The sequence below is a fragment of the Amblyraja radiata genome, chromosome 27 (genome assembly GCF_010909765.2).
Source record: "Amblyraja radiata isolate CabotCenter1 chromosome 27, sAmbRad1.1.pri, whole genome shotgun sequence".
Lineage (NCBI taxonomy): Eukaryota > Metazoa > Chordata > Chondrichthyes > Rajiformes > Rajidae > Amblyraja > Amblyraja radiata.
The window spans coordinates 21,764,560-21,781,783 of NC_045982.1; the positions used below are offsets into that span (position 1 = coordinate 21,764,560).

Sequence of the window (17,224 nt, forward strand, 5' to 3'; positions counted from 1 at the left end):
TAGTTGAGGTTGGTACTATTGCAGCGTTTCACAAACATTTAGACAGGTACATTGGTAAAATATGTTCAATGGGATATGGGCTAAATGCAGGTAGTTGGGACTAGTGTTGATGGGGCATGTTGGTCTGCATGGCCTAGTTGGGCCCAATGGCCAGTTTCTATATGGTATCACTCTATGACTCATTCTGTCTTACTGCCTTAACGTCGTTTCATTGTACCCGAGATTTAACAATCATTTAAACAACATACATGAGATATTTGAATTGAGGCAGAATAAATATTGGTCATATTATTTAAAAATCATCATTAAAATCAGTCAACAGCCTGAGTATATATGCACATCAAAAATATTACAAATCTTAATCAAAGAACATACTGCTGGTATAACACAGCCTTCACAACCCAATATCCAAATTCCAAAATTGTAATGTCACAGAATGCAAACTTAATAACTGAAACCTGCGAAATGTTTATCGTTACCTCAAATACACGACGTGTTGTTTTGTTTTTGGTTTCAAACGACAATCACATTCCACGCAATTCAAAATGTATTTTATTGTTAAATGACAAAACTTGAATCAGGATGGATTACTTCAGCATTAATCAATTTCATTCAGATATTCTAAATATATTTAAAAGTTGAGACAAAAACATCTGGAAGGCAATATAGTTCTCATCATTGATCAGAAGACTGCAAATTTACAAAAGGTCACCATGTCTATGAGATTTAAAATGATACGTTGATGTTTTTGTCAGGTATAATAAAGTAAAATGCAAGCCCTTTGCAATCCAAATGAGGCATCATCTAAAATAGGACGGACATATTCTTTATGACATGATGGCGACCCTTTGGCTGCAAAAAGAGACAAGATCGGGCAGTGAAGAGAACTGGAATACCCATTAGGTAGTTTAATCATCTGCCAAAAAAGTTAATAAAAATTGTTCCTACAAAGCCTGTTATTTCTTACAAGTTTCTACTTATGAGTCTTGGACTTGCCAATGGTTTACATGATACTTAATTTATATCAAAAGTCCCTTCTTTTACCAAATGTGCCAATATTGTGTGCCAACATTTCTTAACATATCAAATACTTGTTCCACAAAGTAGTAATATTTTGTATTCTTCACTGCGAGTTCACCTTTATCATAAACTCCATTGGAGCACTATTCATCTGCAATACATGTTGGTGTAATAGAAATGCTTTATCATTCCTTCTATGTTTTTATCTTTCCTAAATGCAAGTGACATTTCCAGAAATTAGATCTGTAAGCATTTTTTTAATCAGACATTAATTCAAACAAATATCATTTTCGTCGAGGCAAATTCTAGTCAGTTCATCAACCATTTTCTCAAACCTTATGCAAGAGACTTTGTTTCCAGATGGCAATTTAAGCAACCAACGTTCATGTAAATCAGAGTATCCCTTTCAAAACATTCTTCCATACTGTGACAAAATCCATCCAGTTAACAAAGTGCTCAATCAGGCAATAGTTGTGTGAACACAGAGAAGCAAACCATCACAATAAAACAATAACCATGGCTACGTTAATGACCATCTCCACTTATGCAGAGGAACCAATCATCAAATCTCTGTTCCTTTAAAACATCCTGATATCACTTTCAGGTCCCAACTCCAGATTAATTAGGGAACTGCAATCCATCACCTTTATAACAGATGTGTGCAATGTTGCACATTTTCTCTTTATTTTCATTCGATAAAAACATGAATAGTTTTCAGTCATGCACTGCATCCTGTGATAAATGCAGTGAAAACACAAGCAGAGGAGTCAGAAGAAATTACAAAAGTTGTTAATTCTGCAACACACCTACCAGGATTTATATCCGAGAGATCAACCCTGGAGAAAGGATTGATGGGGTACGAATACTCACAACAAAACATCATGAATAACAGCATCATCTGGAAATCAAAACACCTCAATGTGTCAGTAGAGTTGCACTGAGGTTTCCCTGTATCCTTTCCACAATAGATCAAAGCTCAGATCCCACTCTGCATAAACACCATTAGGTTTAATTTAATAATAATGAATTTGTACACTTGCCATGTTGACGAATCTTCTGTCCCGCTGACCTCCAAGAAGTCATATCCATCTTCCAGTTGAAAGTCTGTGAAGACCAGTGCAATGGTGTCGCCAGGTTCTGCCAGAATAGTCCAAGTGCAGTCTGCATTATTGTCATAATCTGATGGAAAACCAGGGTTCGAGATAACCCCACTCTGTCCTCGTAGGGTCCCTCCGCAACCATCGTCTGCTGCAGATTAACAAACAAATACACTTCAGGAAAATAATGTAATATTAAATAATGTAATAAATGTAATATTAATCATGTAATACCCCCTTCTTGAAAGTATGAACTAGATTTAAGTTGTTACAACTTGTGGTAAGAAAGTGCAAATACACAACAAAGAATAAATAATTTTAAAAAATGACCCAAATTAACTAATTTGGCATAGTTACATCAGTCAAAAATGTCTGGTTACAAGTGTAATAGCTAACAATATGCCCAGATAAATCTATTTTATTTGTATAGGTGTAAATTTGATAATTTATATTAATTCAACTTGATTTTAATTCCAATAAATCTCCTTGTAAACATTTGAGCTAATTATTCCTCACTGATTAACAGTTTACTACCAAAATATTAATGTTGATTGAGACTTCAGAACACAAATTAACAGTTAGGGAAGTCAAACAATGACTAAGTGCTTAAAACATTGAAATGCCACTGTAAAATTTGCTCTAATGATGTCAGCAACAGAGCAAGGTCTATTTTTGAGCTCGAGAATATTTAACTTCATTGCGACATAATATAACATCCTTGCCAAATTAAAATAACACAATTTGCTCACACTCTTTACCATTAAATGACAACCTTTAAAGGACCAGTCACGTACAAATAACATTCTTTGACAGACTCCCCCTCAACCATCTAGAGTCTAATAGCTCACTTTATAATCTGCTCACACATAAAAGTGAGCCTTGCTTGAACCTTCAATTATTCTTCTACACTCAAAACCTACTTCGAAGGAGTCCCCCTTTAACATTTGTCCTGTTGAATAGCATGGAAATGGAATCTAAACACTGGAGGCAGTATTGGTAGAGGTCCATTAGGGACATAAGGATCATCCCAACTCATCCACAGTAGATTTCCGCTACCTCTCCTTCAGCCAAAGGGATGAGATGATAAGTGTAGATAGTTTATGCATGCAACCTATAATGTAGCTACCTCATCACCACTAACCACGCCCCATCATATTAGTATAACTGTAGTATCCTCCCATTGTTCCTCCCACTAGGTCCCAGTACGCCTGAAGGCTGGATGCAGTCAGTGCTGGGACGTGTGTGCCATGTGCTATATTAAACTCCTAGTAAAGGTTACAGTGTGTCAGATATCACTCCTTTACATAGTGTCAGAAAGTTAAACTCGCTTCTCCCGTTTACCGGTTTTCTTTTATTTGTCCCCTGAGTGCCCTGTGTTGGGCTTCCCTTGATATGGCATCCTCATGCCGCAAGCCATCTCCCCTTGTCTTTGACGCTGACATTGCGGAGCGATGGTCGACTTTTGTGTTGGACTACACTCACTTCGTCAATATTGCGCACCGGAACGACCCAGCCGCGGTCAAAGCCTCACTCCTGCTCAACCTGGCCGGTCCCGACGCAATGAAGAGAGCTCAGGCATTCGTCTACGAACCAGCAGTCCTGGATGACAACGGCCTGCCGGTCGAGCCAGCTGAATCTGCCGATGACCCGGAATGTCTTTTGCGCAAGTTCGCGGAGATATGCGACCTGCCCTCCAACCGTATACTGGAGCGGGCCAGGTTTTTCTCACGCAAGCAACAGCCGGACGAACCTGTCGAGTGCTTCATCGCTGACCTGCGCTACCTTGCTCAGCGGTGCCGTTTTGAAACCGTGCGCGACCAGCTCACCAGGGACATTCTCGTCACTGGCATGCTTGACCAGAAACTACGTGCCGACCTGCTGCAACGGCCTGATCTAACCCTAACTCAAGCAATGCATGCGTGCCGCATCGCCGAAGTGGTTACCCCTCCGCATGGGCAGAGGGGATCTGACAGCCGAGCAATAAATCTGACTGGTGTTGCTGGACAACGACGCATGCAGGACAACTTTCGCCCTCCACCGCGGCCCGTTTGTACATCTCGGGTCCCGCGATCTCAGAAGTGTCCAAACTGTAATTATGTGCATCCTACGGAATCACAGTGCCCAGCCCTCGGAAAGACTTGCAATTTCTGCAGGAAAATGAACCATTTTGCAGCTGCCTGCCGGTCCCGTGGGAAAGTGCCCTCAGCTCCTAGACAACTCCTAAACAACCTTCAGCAAGTTGATAGCGAGATGGATTCTCAGTCCTCTGTTGACACTGCCCCCAGCTCTGAGCTCAGCTATTCCATGGGAGATGCAAGTGTTTACACTCTCCTCCACAGCCGATCTCGCCTCCCCGATCCATCTGTGCTCATTACTGTGAACAACAAGTCCTTCTCCGCGAAGCTGGATACGGGAGCAAAATTGAACGTAATGTCAACATCACTGTTCAACAAGATAAGGAATAATGAGCTGTTGACTGCAGATCGCTCTGTTTCGCGTGCCTATGGGGGAGAGGAGCTAACACCTGTGGGGAGGGCGACCTTCCATTGCGTGCTACAGAAATCTTCCCGTGACCTGTCGTTCTTTATTCTGGATTGCGACTGTGTGACTTTACTGAGCAACCAGGCCTGCCAGGATCTTGGTCTGGTGTCCTTTGACCGTACGGTCCACGAGGTGCAAGCAGTGATGGATCCACTATCCGAGTACCCGGACCTGTTTGACGACAAGTTGGGGAAGCTGCCGCTGGTGTATAAAATCGCAACTGACCCATCCGTGGTGCCTGTGATCCGTCCACCCCATAGAGTGTCGTTCGCCATGAAGGGCAAGGTGGAGAGCATGCTGAAAGACATGGTCAACATGGGAGTGCTGGAAGGTGTCAGCGATCCAACCGAATGGGTCTCCACCATGGTCGCCACAATGAAGAAAGGAAAAAATGAAATACGGGTATGCATCAACCCTAAGGACTTGAATCTGGCGATTAAACGGCCCCACTACCCTATGAGGACTGTTGAGGATGTTGCCGCCCAGGTCGGACAAGCCACCGTGTTTTCCGTCCTTGATGCCAGAAGTTCGTTTTGGCAAATACCCCTGGACAAACGTTCCACGGACCTAACCACGTTCGGTACGCCCTTCGGCAGGTTTAAGTTAATCTATGAAACAATTGTTTGCAGGTCTGCCCTGTGCGATTATTGTAGACGACATTCTGGTCTATGGCAGGGATGTGGCCGAACATGACCGCCACCTCCGACGGATTCTGGACCGTGCTCGGCAGATCAATCTAAAGCTGAACAAGTCAAAATGCAAATTTCCGGGTGCCTGAAGTCACATACGTTGGCCACATTTTCACGGCCCACGGGTTAAAGCCTGACCCGCAGAAGACCAGCGCCATCTCAGAACTGCCTGCCCCGACAGATGTTATCAGTCTACAGCGCTTCCTGGGTATGGTCAACTACCTGGGCAAGTTTATCCCCGACCTCAGCGAGTTGAGCGCACCCCTGAGACAACTCACTAAAAAGGACATTGCTTGGTCATGGTTTCCACACCACCAGCAGGCGTTTGACCTGCTAAAGACGAAGCTGATCAGCACACCTACTCTGAAGTTCTTTGATCTACTGCGTCCGGTCGTGGTCACTTGCGACGCTTCTCGTTTTGGACTGGGTGCTGCTTGCCTGCAGCCCCATGATGGTGATTCGCTGCTGCCTATCTCTTATGCCTCCAGGACCATGACGGACACAGAGCAGCGCTATGCGCAGATAGAGAAGGAGCTGCTGGCGGTGGTGTTTGCGTGTTCGAAGTTTAAGGACTTCCTATTTGGAACCAGGTTCACCGTTGAAACGGATCACCAGCCACTGTTGACGATACTTAACAAGCCTATACACTGCGCTCCAGCCAGGCTACAGCGGTTGATGCTGCAGCTACAGCGGTTTGACTTTAAAATCGTGTACAAGAGGGGCACCGAGATGCATGTGGCTGACGCGCTGTACCGGGCCCCCCGGACCTCCTGCGACCAGCACCCCTTCGAGCAGGCAGACTTACAGGTACTGAACGTTAACTTCGTCCCTTCCAAACAACTGCAGTGCCTGGTTGAGCATACTGCTAACGACCCCGACCTGCAACAGCTTGCTGCTGTCATTAAGCGCGGGTGGCCTACCAAACGGACTTCATTGCCTGCTAGCGTACACCCCTATTTTTTGGTCCGCGATGAGTTGGTCCTCCGGGACGGTATTATTATCAAGGGACATAAAGTGGTCATCCCTGCCTCGCTGCGTGGTTTGTACTTCGATGCCGCCCACATGGGGCATCCCGGGGCAGATGCCACTATCTCGCATGCCCAGGAACAATATTACTGGCCGGGCATGGCAAAGTACATCAAGGCCAGGGTGGCCTCCTGTCCGGACTGCAACTCTCTTACCCCGCATCAGCAGAGACAGCCGCTTCTACAACAGCCTGCCCCTGACATGCCCTGGTCTTCACTGGCTGCCGATATCTTCGACTGGCGTGGGAAGCAGTACCTTGTGCTGGTAGACTCTTACTCAAATTGGTTCGAGGTTGACCTTCTCCCTGCCATCACCTCCGAGATGGTAATCAGTAAGCTACGCCGTCACTTTGCCACGTTTGGTTCCCCTGTTCGGTTGCAGACAGACAACGGCCGCCAGTTCACTAGCGCCGAATTTAAAGCTTTTGCTGCGAAGTGGAACTTCAATCATTTCACCAGCAGCCCGGAGTACCCGCAGAGCAATGGACTGGCTGAACGGGCGGTCCGCAGCGCAAAGCACTTGCTTGAACAATCCCGTCTCTCCAACGGGGATTTCTATCAGGGTCTCCTGAACCTTCGGAACATTTCCAGAGACAGTACTATGCGATCCCCTGCCCAACGACTCATGTCCCGAGTTACTCGCCCTCCGATGCCGATCGCCCAGCAGTCCCTGATGCCCAAAGTCCTGCAGCCTGCTGATGTCCAGCAACGAATTGCCCAGAAGCACGAAATCCAGCGCCGCTCGCACGACAAATCCTGCCGCCCCCTATCCCCACTGGTGCCTGGACAGGTCGTCCGTTTGCAGACGCCCACCGGCTATTCCCGACTTGCCACCGTTGTCGGGTTCGACAGCGCGCCACGGTCCTACCTGGTGGATTTTGAGGGGATTGTATACCGACGCAGCCGCCAGCACCTGTTGGCGGTCAACGAGCCCAAACCACCTCCTGCGATTCCGTATACCCCTCCGTCGCGTGTCGAGCCTTCCTCAACTAACTTACCCTCTGCTCCCTGCATGCCCCGGTCGGTCCGTTTGCCTCGGGCTCCTCCCCCTGCTCTTCCAGGGTTCGCTCCTCCGGCCCTGTTGTCCCCTGTCAGGTCTTCTCTCTCTCCGACTTCTGCTCATTCTACCCCTTCTGTTTCACCTGGCTCACCTGTGCCTCTCCGTTCCACTTCCAGGCTTGTTTCTCCACCCACCTTCTCTCCCCCTCCTGTTTCTGTTCCTGTCCCTCCTCCTATTCTTTCGGGTGGGGAGGGTGAGGGTGCTGTGCGCACTCGCTCGGGTCGGATTGTAAAACCTCCGGCTCGATACGGAGAGTTTGCTTAGCTCTGCAGGTACTGTATAACCAACCTGCCATTGCTGTAACTTGTTTAAATTGCAAGGGGAAGGATGTAGATGGTTTATGCATGCAACCTATAATGTAGCTACCTCATCACCACTAACCATGCCCCATCATATTAGTATAACTGTAGTATCTTCCCTTTGTTCCTCCCACTAGGTCCCAGTACGCCTGAAGGCTGGATGCAGTCAGTGCTGGGACGTGTGTGCCATGTGCTATAATAAACTCCTAGTAAAGGTTACAGTGTGTCAGATATCACTACTTTACAATAAGGCTTGAATTATCTAGGTTTACATCAAGGATTGGCACTCAGTGGCCACACAGATGTGGGAATTCCATCCACACGGAGCTCCCGACAATCTCCTGCCAATAGTGCAACTGTAAACATGGATAAACTGTGGGTAGATAGGCACTCTCTCCCCAAATGTGAGTGCAACAGTAAAATGCCCCCCCCCCCCCCTCCCACCAATTCCATTGTCCTCTGGAACTGCCCGTCTTCACACATCACTATGCAGCATCATCCCTATGTTTAAGTTGAGTATAGTTTATTGTCACGTGTACCAAGGTACAGCGACAAGCTTTTTGTTGCGTGCTAACCAGTCAGCGGAAAGACTATACAGATTTACAATTGAGCCATCCACAGTGTACAAGGGACAATTTCAAGGCTGACTTATGAAGTTGAAGTGCATAGCTAATTGACAGCAACAAGTGCACAGATAATTGTTAGCGGCGAGTTGTCATATTGTTACAAGGGACTCAATTACCTGCAACAGAAAAGCTATGTCTTGTTCTACAGAGGCATCCACAACAAAACTATGGCCTAAGTAAACCATGCTGGACTATTTTAAAACCCTAGATCAAAGCATGTTTAAGCACAAGCAAGAGGCTGGCAGTTGGATGCTAGCATGTCCAATCAGGAACACAAACATACATCAGCCTAATCTTTCCAACAGATTTACACAACACTAAACATTCGTCCCCATTAACTAAAATCGATTTTGCAACTGATCTCGTCAGCTACATTTTTAAATTGCCTTGATATATGTCAAGCAAGAAAAAAATGCCTTAAAGATGAGGCCACAAGTCAAGCAAGTTGACAGTGAGTATGAAGAAACAAGCACAATGTAGGCAGGAAAAAAATTCAGGAGCAATAATCTTCATTGCAGCTTCAAATGTAAGCTAATATATCATATTTCATAAGAAAAAAATCAATGCTCTTTACCAGAATTGCCGCAACTATCAATATTTATATGACGGTACTGGAACCTATCAAAACCAATCATATTGAGGAAAATGGAAGCTACAAGCCACTGGAAAGATTCAAATCGGTGAGACAGAAAGACTGGAGCCACTTGATAAAGCTCAGTTATAGGATGTGAATGGCAACTGTCAAAACCAATGAAACGAGGAGCATTTTTATTTGTAGTCAATGGTTTGCTATCTCCACTGCAGTTCCTAGTGCTACTGCATCTAAATAAATAATTTATTTCTTCAAATAAATTGAAAGGCTTATGTAACCAAGGATTTTACAGAAAGCAACTCACAGTAGGTTTTTTTTTTCTTGCAAATTAGATTTTGTCACATCTGTTGATTGTTGTAAATGCATTTGAAAAGGCTTCAGCTCACAAATAAAATACGAAGGTCTTGAATTAACAGAAATGAACTTTGCAAAGCAATAATTAAGCCCTGGAGACCCTTTTCTTTCCATATTTTTCATTCTTTGGTCAAAAGGTGAAATTAGAGAAAATTTAAAACTGACAAAAATATAAAACCGTCAGAAAATGTGCCAAGTCAAGAAATGAATATGCTTCAACATGGTATGTATGCATTGCTAAAACTAGTGAGAAAATAAATCCCCAGTTTTCTCTTCTCCTGTGCTCTTCAATAATAGCCAGGTTCACTTTTCATCCAAACCTCAGACTTCAGCTGCAATAAAAATGATGGATCTTGTCCATATGCGTTGCTAAACATCTAATAAATGTATACACCCTGCTGAAGTTCTGTCTAACTCCTGGTTTTAATCTGTCATTAGGCTTAATTCAGAGCCATTTTTTAATGCTGATCTGATTTTACTAGCTTCAGTTCAACTCATTCAGCGTTGTCACAAAGAGGACCGAAGGTCATTGCACCTAGCACAGAATGGTAAGACAAAATAGAACGAGGTAGTAAAATAAATCAGAGTTAAAAAAAATCGTATCCTAGAAAATAATGCAATCTGAGAATCAGGTATTGGATTTTTAGGTGAATCTGTTTCACCAAGTAAAGCAAAACACTGGCCTTTAAATCTTGCCTGTCACAAGATGACATAGTAAAATTACAAAAACGTGTCTCTACCTCCCAGTCTGTTCTGAAATTACTTACTCATCTTGATTTTCTGATTAAAATCAATACACACTGAAGCAGTTCACTCTCATCATATTTTGCAATATGGATTTGCCACTGTGATTTGTAAGGTTAGCAAACAAATGGACTATAGGACTCCCACATGGTCAATTCACATGTGACTCCGTTACATTCTTTCATGTTGGCATCTGTTTCATTAAATTTAACCAACATGACTTTTGACACCACATTTTAAATTAAGTTCTCAAAAATGCAGAAAAGATGTCACCGTTCTGGATAAACTGCTTCTGCTGAAGCAGGAGGACATTAATAATGGATTTTAGACCTTAGTGTGATTTCATTAGTTCATGAAGCTCAAAAAGTGTATTCAAATATCATCTATTTCCATCTGTCAGAGGATAGAACTGATTTCTCCATTTCCCAAAGCAGCAAAAACTGGAACAACTCAGGTGTGGAAAGAAAATCAGTTCTCAGATCCAAATTGTTAACCATTTATTTTTCTGCATACACTGCTTTAACTGCTGGGTTTATCCAGGGCTTTCTGTTTGTATTAGATTTCGAAATCTACAGTTTTGTTTATTTTCACCCTTGTCTTATCGATACAATGCAGATCTTCTTCTTGCCTATGGCATGCACAGCCTAAAGTTGTGGGACTATTTGATCTTATTTGAATGCAGATAACGATTTCATAATGGGAAGTTTGCACGTCTTCCATGGTGGAAGATTATTCCTGTTGGCATACATATTTTGACCAGTATCCGAGCACAAGTGTGTCGCATGGTGGCGCAGCAGTCGCATTTACAGCGCCAGAGACCCAGGTTCGCTCCTAACGGCAAGTGCTGTCTGCACAGAGTTTGTACACTCTCCCCATGACTTCATGAGTTTTTCTTCCCACACTCCACAGACGTACAGGTCTGTAGGTTAATTGGCTTTGATAAAATTGTATGTTTTATTTAACGTGTAGGATAGTGCTAGTGTATGGGGTGATTGCTGGTCGACGCAGACACGTTGGGCGAATGGCCCGTTTCCACACTGTATCACGAAACTAAACTAGTGTCCAATCTGTGCCACCCATCATGCACTCAGTTACAGATTGGCACCATAAGAAATGTAATTGCAAAGTGAAGATTCTCTGCACAGAAACATTGTGGGTGTATACACGAGAGAATGACAGTTAGCAGAAAGAACAATTTTATTGGTGCTGGTGTCATTGCAAAGGACAGAAGCTGCACTCAGACTTCAGATGTCGTCAATTGGCTCAATCTATGGAAAAGTATTTGAATTAATTCAGATGACAACTCAACCTGAAACAATGCAACTGGACTGGTCCAACGTTGGTGTGACAGCTTCTCACAAAAGTAACTTGCAAATGATATGAACAGCTATAGTTTACACAACAAACCTGACACTTGTTCATGCAATACGTCTAACTTTCACAATACCCATCAATCATCAGGCCAACTTAATAATTATATACTCAAAAAAACAGCCTCATATACCTATTCTTCCATCTCACTCCAAACAAGTGCCACTTGCAGCCAACGACTGGAAATGGGGAGGTGGGGCATTGAGAACCAAGTGCATGTGTTCATGGTCTTGGCCACCACCGAGACCAAGATCAGCTGAGAATTGAAGATGACTGCACACATATATTTAATCTTTTTTTTTAAAATTCAGACAGCTAGAAAATACCTAGGGATGAACTGTACCAAATGCGGTATAATGTGCAACACTGTGCCATTCCAAAAAAAAATCATATCCATCCCCCAATGATAGTTCCCACTATGGACGGTTTTCTACTCGAGGATGACATGGTTATTGAACCTTTTCTTTAAAAAAAATATTTATTTAACCTTGTCCTTAAAGACAACATGCATTGTACCTGTTGATGCACTACGTTCTTAGTGGTTTGGAGCGATTCGGCATGTCGCCGCATACTCTCCCACACATCTACAGATGCATAATAAAATGTATCCTGACGAATTGCATCTTGGGCTGGCATGGCAATTCCAATGCATTGGTGTGCAAGAGGATTTGGAGAATGGTGGACTCGGCCCAGTTCATAACAGGCACCTCGCTTGCCATATCAAAAGCATCTACACGAGGCGCCAGCTCAAGAAGTTAGCACCTATCATAAAGGATTCCCACCATCTAAGCCATGGCCTCTGCGCTGTTAGCATCAGACTGGAGGTACAAAGGCAGGAAGTCTCACACTATCAGGTTCAGGAACAGCTCCAATCATCCTACCTCGACAACGGAACACTACAGGCATTAGTGTGACTTCCTTAGTTCATAAAGCTCATCAAGTGTTTTCAAATATAATTTGTTTCCATTTGTGAGTGATTAGATTAAATTTCTCTAGTTCAAAAAACAAGATGCTGGAAAAACTTGGAAACTCACTAAATCTTGTACTATCGTGAACTCGTATTCCAATTGTATATTTTTGCATGATTTCTCCGGGTGCTCCGGTTTCCTCCCACACTCCAGTTTCGTAGGCTAATTAGCTTTGGTAAAATTGAAGACTGTCCCGAGTGCGGGTAAGTGTTGATGTACGAGGATCGCTGGTCAGCACGGATTCAGTGCGCCAAAGGGCCCGTTTCCACACTGTATCCCTAAGATCTAAAGAGTGGAGAAGAGCTTCTTCAGCCAGGAAGTGGTGAATTCTTAGAATTCAATGCCCAAGAGTTTTGGAGCTTCAGTTGCTGTTTATTCAAAACAGAAACTGATATGTTTTTTCCGATATTGAGGGAATAAAATAATTTAGATTAGTGCACATGTTGAACAATCTCATTGAATGTGAACTAATTGAATGACAAGAGCAGTTATGAGGAATGGAATGGTCTTCACCTGGATCTTAATCATGTTTGGCCTGAACACAAATCAAAAAGAAGTGTCTTGATCTCCGATTATAGAGATCCTTTACCGCCACTCTTTCCACCCTGTCACTAGGCACAAGCCTCAAAGTCCCATATCTACAGCTTCTCTCCCAGCCACAGCACTTCCAACCTCCTGAACCAGCTGTCCAAGGTGGATCAAGAGCAGAAAAGGTCCTTTTTTAACTCAGATAGTGCAATATGGACATTGATAGAATATCCGAGGATAGAATAAGCTCTACATGTAGTTATGTAGTGCCGTTCCACTGACTGGTTAGCAAGCAACAAAGGCTCGTCACTGTACTCAGTACACATGGCAATAAACTGAACAAAACAATCCTCGTATAATTGGGTCTTAATACCGCAGGACCAATCTGTTACACCTGCAACTGAGTGAGAGATACCTAAAATACTGGGGACCCACACCTTGAACACTCTCTGAACTGCCGGCTTTCTAATCACTTTTGCTATCCGATTCCACCCCTTTAATAGTGGCTTTCTTATTCTCCCCAGTTCCTGAATGCTCCTGGCCAGCTTTTCTTTCTGCACTCTCTACGGTCGTTCACCCAGATACAGCCCATCATCCAAAGATAAAAAATGTATCAAAGACAGACACAAAATGCTGGAGTAACTCAGCAGGTCAGGCAGCATCGCTGGAGAGAACAGGTGGCATTTGGTGTTCAGACCCTTCTTTATACTGAGAGTCGGGGGGAGGGAAACTAGAGGTATGAAAATAATACAGAACAAATTAGAGCTGGCACTGTTGGATCTCCGATTAAATTAAAATGTCGCCCTCCTTCTTCCATGTCACATGACTAAATCTTCTGCTGACCTTGAGGTCACGGATTCGCTGCCTGCCCTTAGACCGTGCTGGTTTGTGGACTCAGGTGCCACCTTCCTTTAACAAGGTGTTGGTTCAAGCCAGTGCAGGATGGAAACTAAAGCAGCAGAGAGCCTCTTCCATTAGGAGTAACCAACTGCACTCACAAGGTGGCTTTGACAGCCAGCAAGATCGCAAACCAAGAACTCATACATATCAATCACCTCCAGTTTAAATTCCATTTGGAATATTTTGGAGGACCAAGAAACCAAGAATGGTAAATGGTTCTTAATGTTTGTGAATGTCTTAAAGATTCAACAGGGTCTTCTCCCCTTTCATTCCTACCTGTTTCTTTGAGCAGGGCTACATTTGTTAGATTAAATCAGCAGGCAGATTCCTCAACACAAGGTTTGGTAAGCCTTTCCAAATTTACAATATCCTGATGCACTCTACATGCAGTCCATCGGAGCAGCATAACTGGCAATACTAGATTCTGGGTTACTGTGAAAGAGTGTTGGTTGGTCCAACAGAAATGTTGATCAGGTCGAATTTTTGCCCCAATCACTTCCAGTTCGCATGTGGTCCTGCTTGAAATGGAAGCCAGCTTTAAAAATGAGTCAATAAACTAAACAAATATTTACTGGAAACACAAAGTGTTGAAGTTGCTCCGTGTCACTGGAGGTCATGGATCGGTGGCGTTTTGGGCGGGACCTTATTTTGCCTATCCACGCCCTCGAGAGATGCTGCCTGATCTTCAGAGTTAATCCAGGACTTTTATTTTTCGTCAAGATTCCAGCATCTGCAGTTCTTTATTTCTACAAATATCTATTTACTAGCCTTTTCCAGCAACAATCTTGTTTATAGAAGTGATGTTTTCTAAAATATCATAACCGTTTAGGTTTATATGATTTGGAAATATCTCCACACCACAGTTTCTTGAAGCTGTCAATGCCTGGTATATAAGCTCGCACAGAGTGAGAAAATGTTATTGTCTCAACAGCCCCACTTCTTCCGGGGTCTTAAGGGCCTGTCCCACTTGGCCGTCATTTGAGCTTCATTTACGCGTCATATGTAAAATAGGTCGACGAGTCGTTAAGCGCGACATCGCACTCAAATCACCCGTCATCATGCCGTCTGGTGTGCTTGACATCATTAGAATTTCCTGCGGCACGCAGCAACGCATGGCTATGCACGGTGACGTAACCATGCATCACCACGCGATACATGTGAGACGTCGGGACGCAGCCTGCGACGCCAATGCGTCAGTGTGCGTACCCAATGCGTCAGCGTGCATACGCGATATGTCACGTAGGTGGCGCGCGAGGATTTCATACAGCACGGAATCCTGGAGCGCCGCGCGATACCACGCGCAACTTCACACTCCTCCATGCCTCTCCATTCGCCCATCCCACGCTACCCACACGCTACCTGTGCATCACAACGCGTCGACCTATTTTACATGTGAAGCGTAAATGGGGCGCAAATGACGGCCAAGTGGGACAGGCCCTTTAAGTTTAAGGACTTCTCCAATATGTAGACTGGCATTATCTTATCTCCTGAGAGAACGCACTCTGTTAACATCAAAGGCAAGTACTCTGGCAGTTCAACACTTCAGCTCGTTTTCTGGTCTCCATCCAGTCCGTCTTACATTCTGCTATTAAAATCAAGTTTAAAACTAAATTAAAATCTGCTGATCTAAAATTAAACTCAGTAATCTCTGCCTTCACCAGTGACCAACTAAATCTCCCTTTAATTTTGTGTCAATGCCTTCAGGATGAATGTTGCTACGTCAAAGATCCAAAAACCGGATGTTTTATTTTACTCATTGGTTGCTTAAACAAATCACTATGTTTGACAAGTATTGTTGATACCAGTGTGACATTGATGGGTGACTAGCTGAAAATAATTACATTCATTAATTTTGCTCCAGGGCCCATCGCAAAGCACCGATCAGCAGTCTACTTGACAGTTCTAATCCTGAATCTCGAAAGACCAGTCTTTTATAGCTACAACATGAGAAAAAAAATCATTGGACACACATTCACGGGATACATGAGTGGCCTGAGGCCACAGCAATCAAACCTCACTGAATGCTGACACAAGGAACTACAGATGCTGGTTTACAGCATCGCTGTCCGAGCACGACGTGAGGAAGGCTCTGACTCGGGTGAACACGAGGAAAGCTGCAGGCCCCGATGGCATCTCGGGGCGAGTACTCAAGTCCTGTGCTACGCAGCTAGCTCCGGTATTCAGTACAATATTCAACCTCTCCCTGGACAAGTCCGTGGTCCCTGCCTGCTTCAAAAAATCCATCATTGTACCGGTACCAAAAAATGCCTCCCCAGCCTGTCTGAATGACCACCGTCTGGTGGCCCTTACCTCGGTAGTCATGAAATGCTTTGAGAGGCTGGTGAAGAAACACATCTGCGCCTTCCTCCCTCGCAACATGGACCCGTTGCAGTTCGCATACCGTCCGAACAGATCCACGGACGATGCGGTCTCCCAGGTTTTGCACACCGCTCTCTCTCATCTTGACAGCCAGAAGGGAGACTACGTGAGGATGCTGTTCATAGACTTCAGTTCAGCCTTCAACACGATAGTCCCCACCAGACTGGCCGGGAAGCTACTGGAATTAGGGCTCAACACCCCCCTGTGTGCCTGGGCCCTGGACTTTCTCACCGCCAGGCCCCAGGTAGTCAAGTTGGGAGGGAATACATCAAAGTCCCTCACCCTGAACACAGGATCGCCCCAGGGTTGCGTCCTCAGACCCCTATTGTAATCCCTGTACACACATGACTGTGTGGCTAGGTTCAGCTCCAACTCAATAATTAAGTTTGCTGATGACACTGTAGTGGTGGGCCTGATCTCAGACAACGATGAGAAGGCCTACCAGGAGGAGGCGGCTGATCTAGCACTCTGGTGCTAGGATAACAGCCTCCTCTTGAACATCAAAAAAATGAAGGAGCTGACCGTGGACTTTAGGAGGGCACATCATCCGAGGACGTACACTCCATTGAGGATAAATGGGGATCCTGTGGATAGGGTGAGCTGTTTTAAATATCTCGGAGTCCACATCTCTGAGGATATGACATGGGCATCACACGCCGCAGCACTCGTGAGTAAGGCAAGGCAGCGCCTTTACCACCTCCGGCAATTGAGGAAATTCAGAGTGTCTCCGAGGATCCTCGAGTGCTTCTACTCAGCGGCTGTGGAAAGCATCTTGTCCGGAAATATTACCATCTGGTTTGGGAATTGCTCTGCCCAGGACAAGAAGGCTCTGCAGAGAGTAGTGCGTTCGGCCGAACGCACTATGGGAACTTCACTCGCCCCCCTGCAGGAACTATACATCAGGAGGTGCAACTCCAGAGCAAATAAAATCATGGGAGACCCCTTCCACCCCTGCAACGGACTGTTCCAGCTGCTACGGTCAGGCAAACGCCTCCGTTGCCATGCAGTGAGAATGGAGAGGTTGAGAAGGA

At 44.7% G+C, this 17,224-nt stretch overlaps 1 protein-coding gene across 1 annotated transcript in view; it reads right to left on the bottom strand.

The window, feature by feature from the left end:
• Positions 1-1,996: 1,996 nt before the first annotated feature.
• Positions 1,997-17,224, bottom strand: part of LOC116988220 (CUB and sushi domain-containing protein 2-like) — a 517,997-nt gene continuing 502,769 nt past the window's right edge. Inside the window, exon 5 of the mRNA XM_033044775.1 lies at positions 1,997-2,268. Coding sequence (XP_032900666.1) covers positions 1,997-2,268 — 272 coding nt within the window. The remainder of the gene's footprint in view (positions 2,269-17,224) is intronic.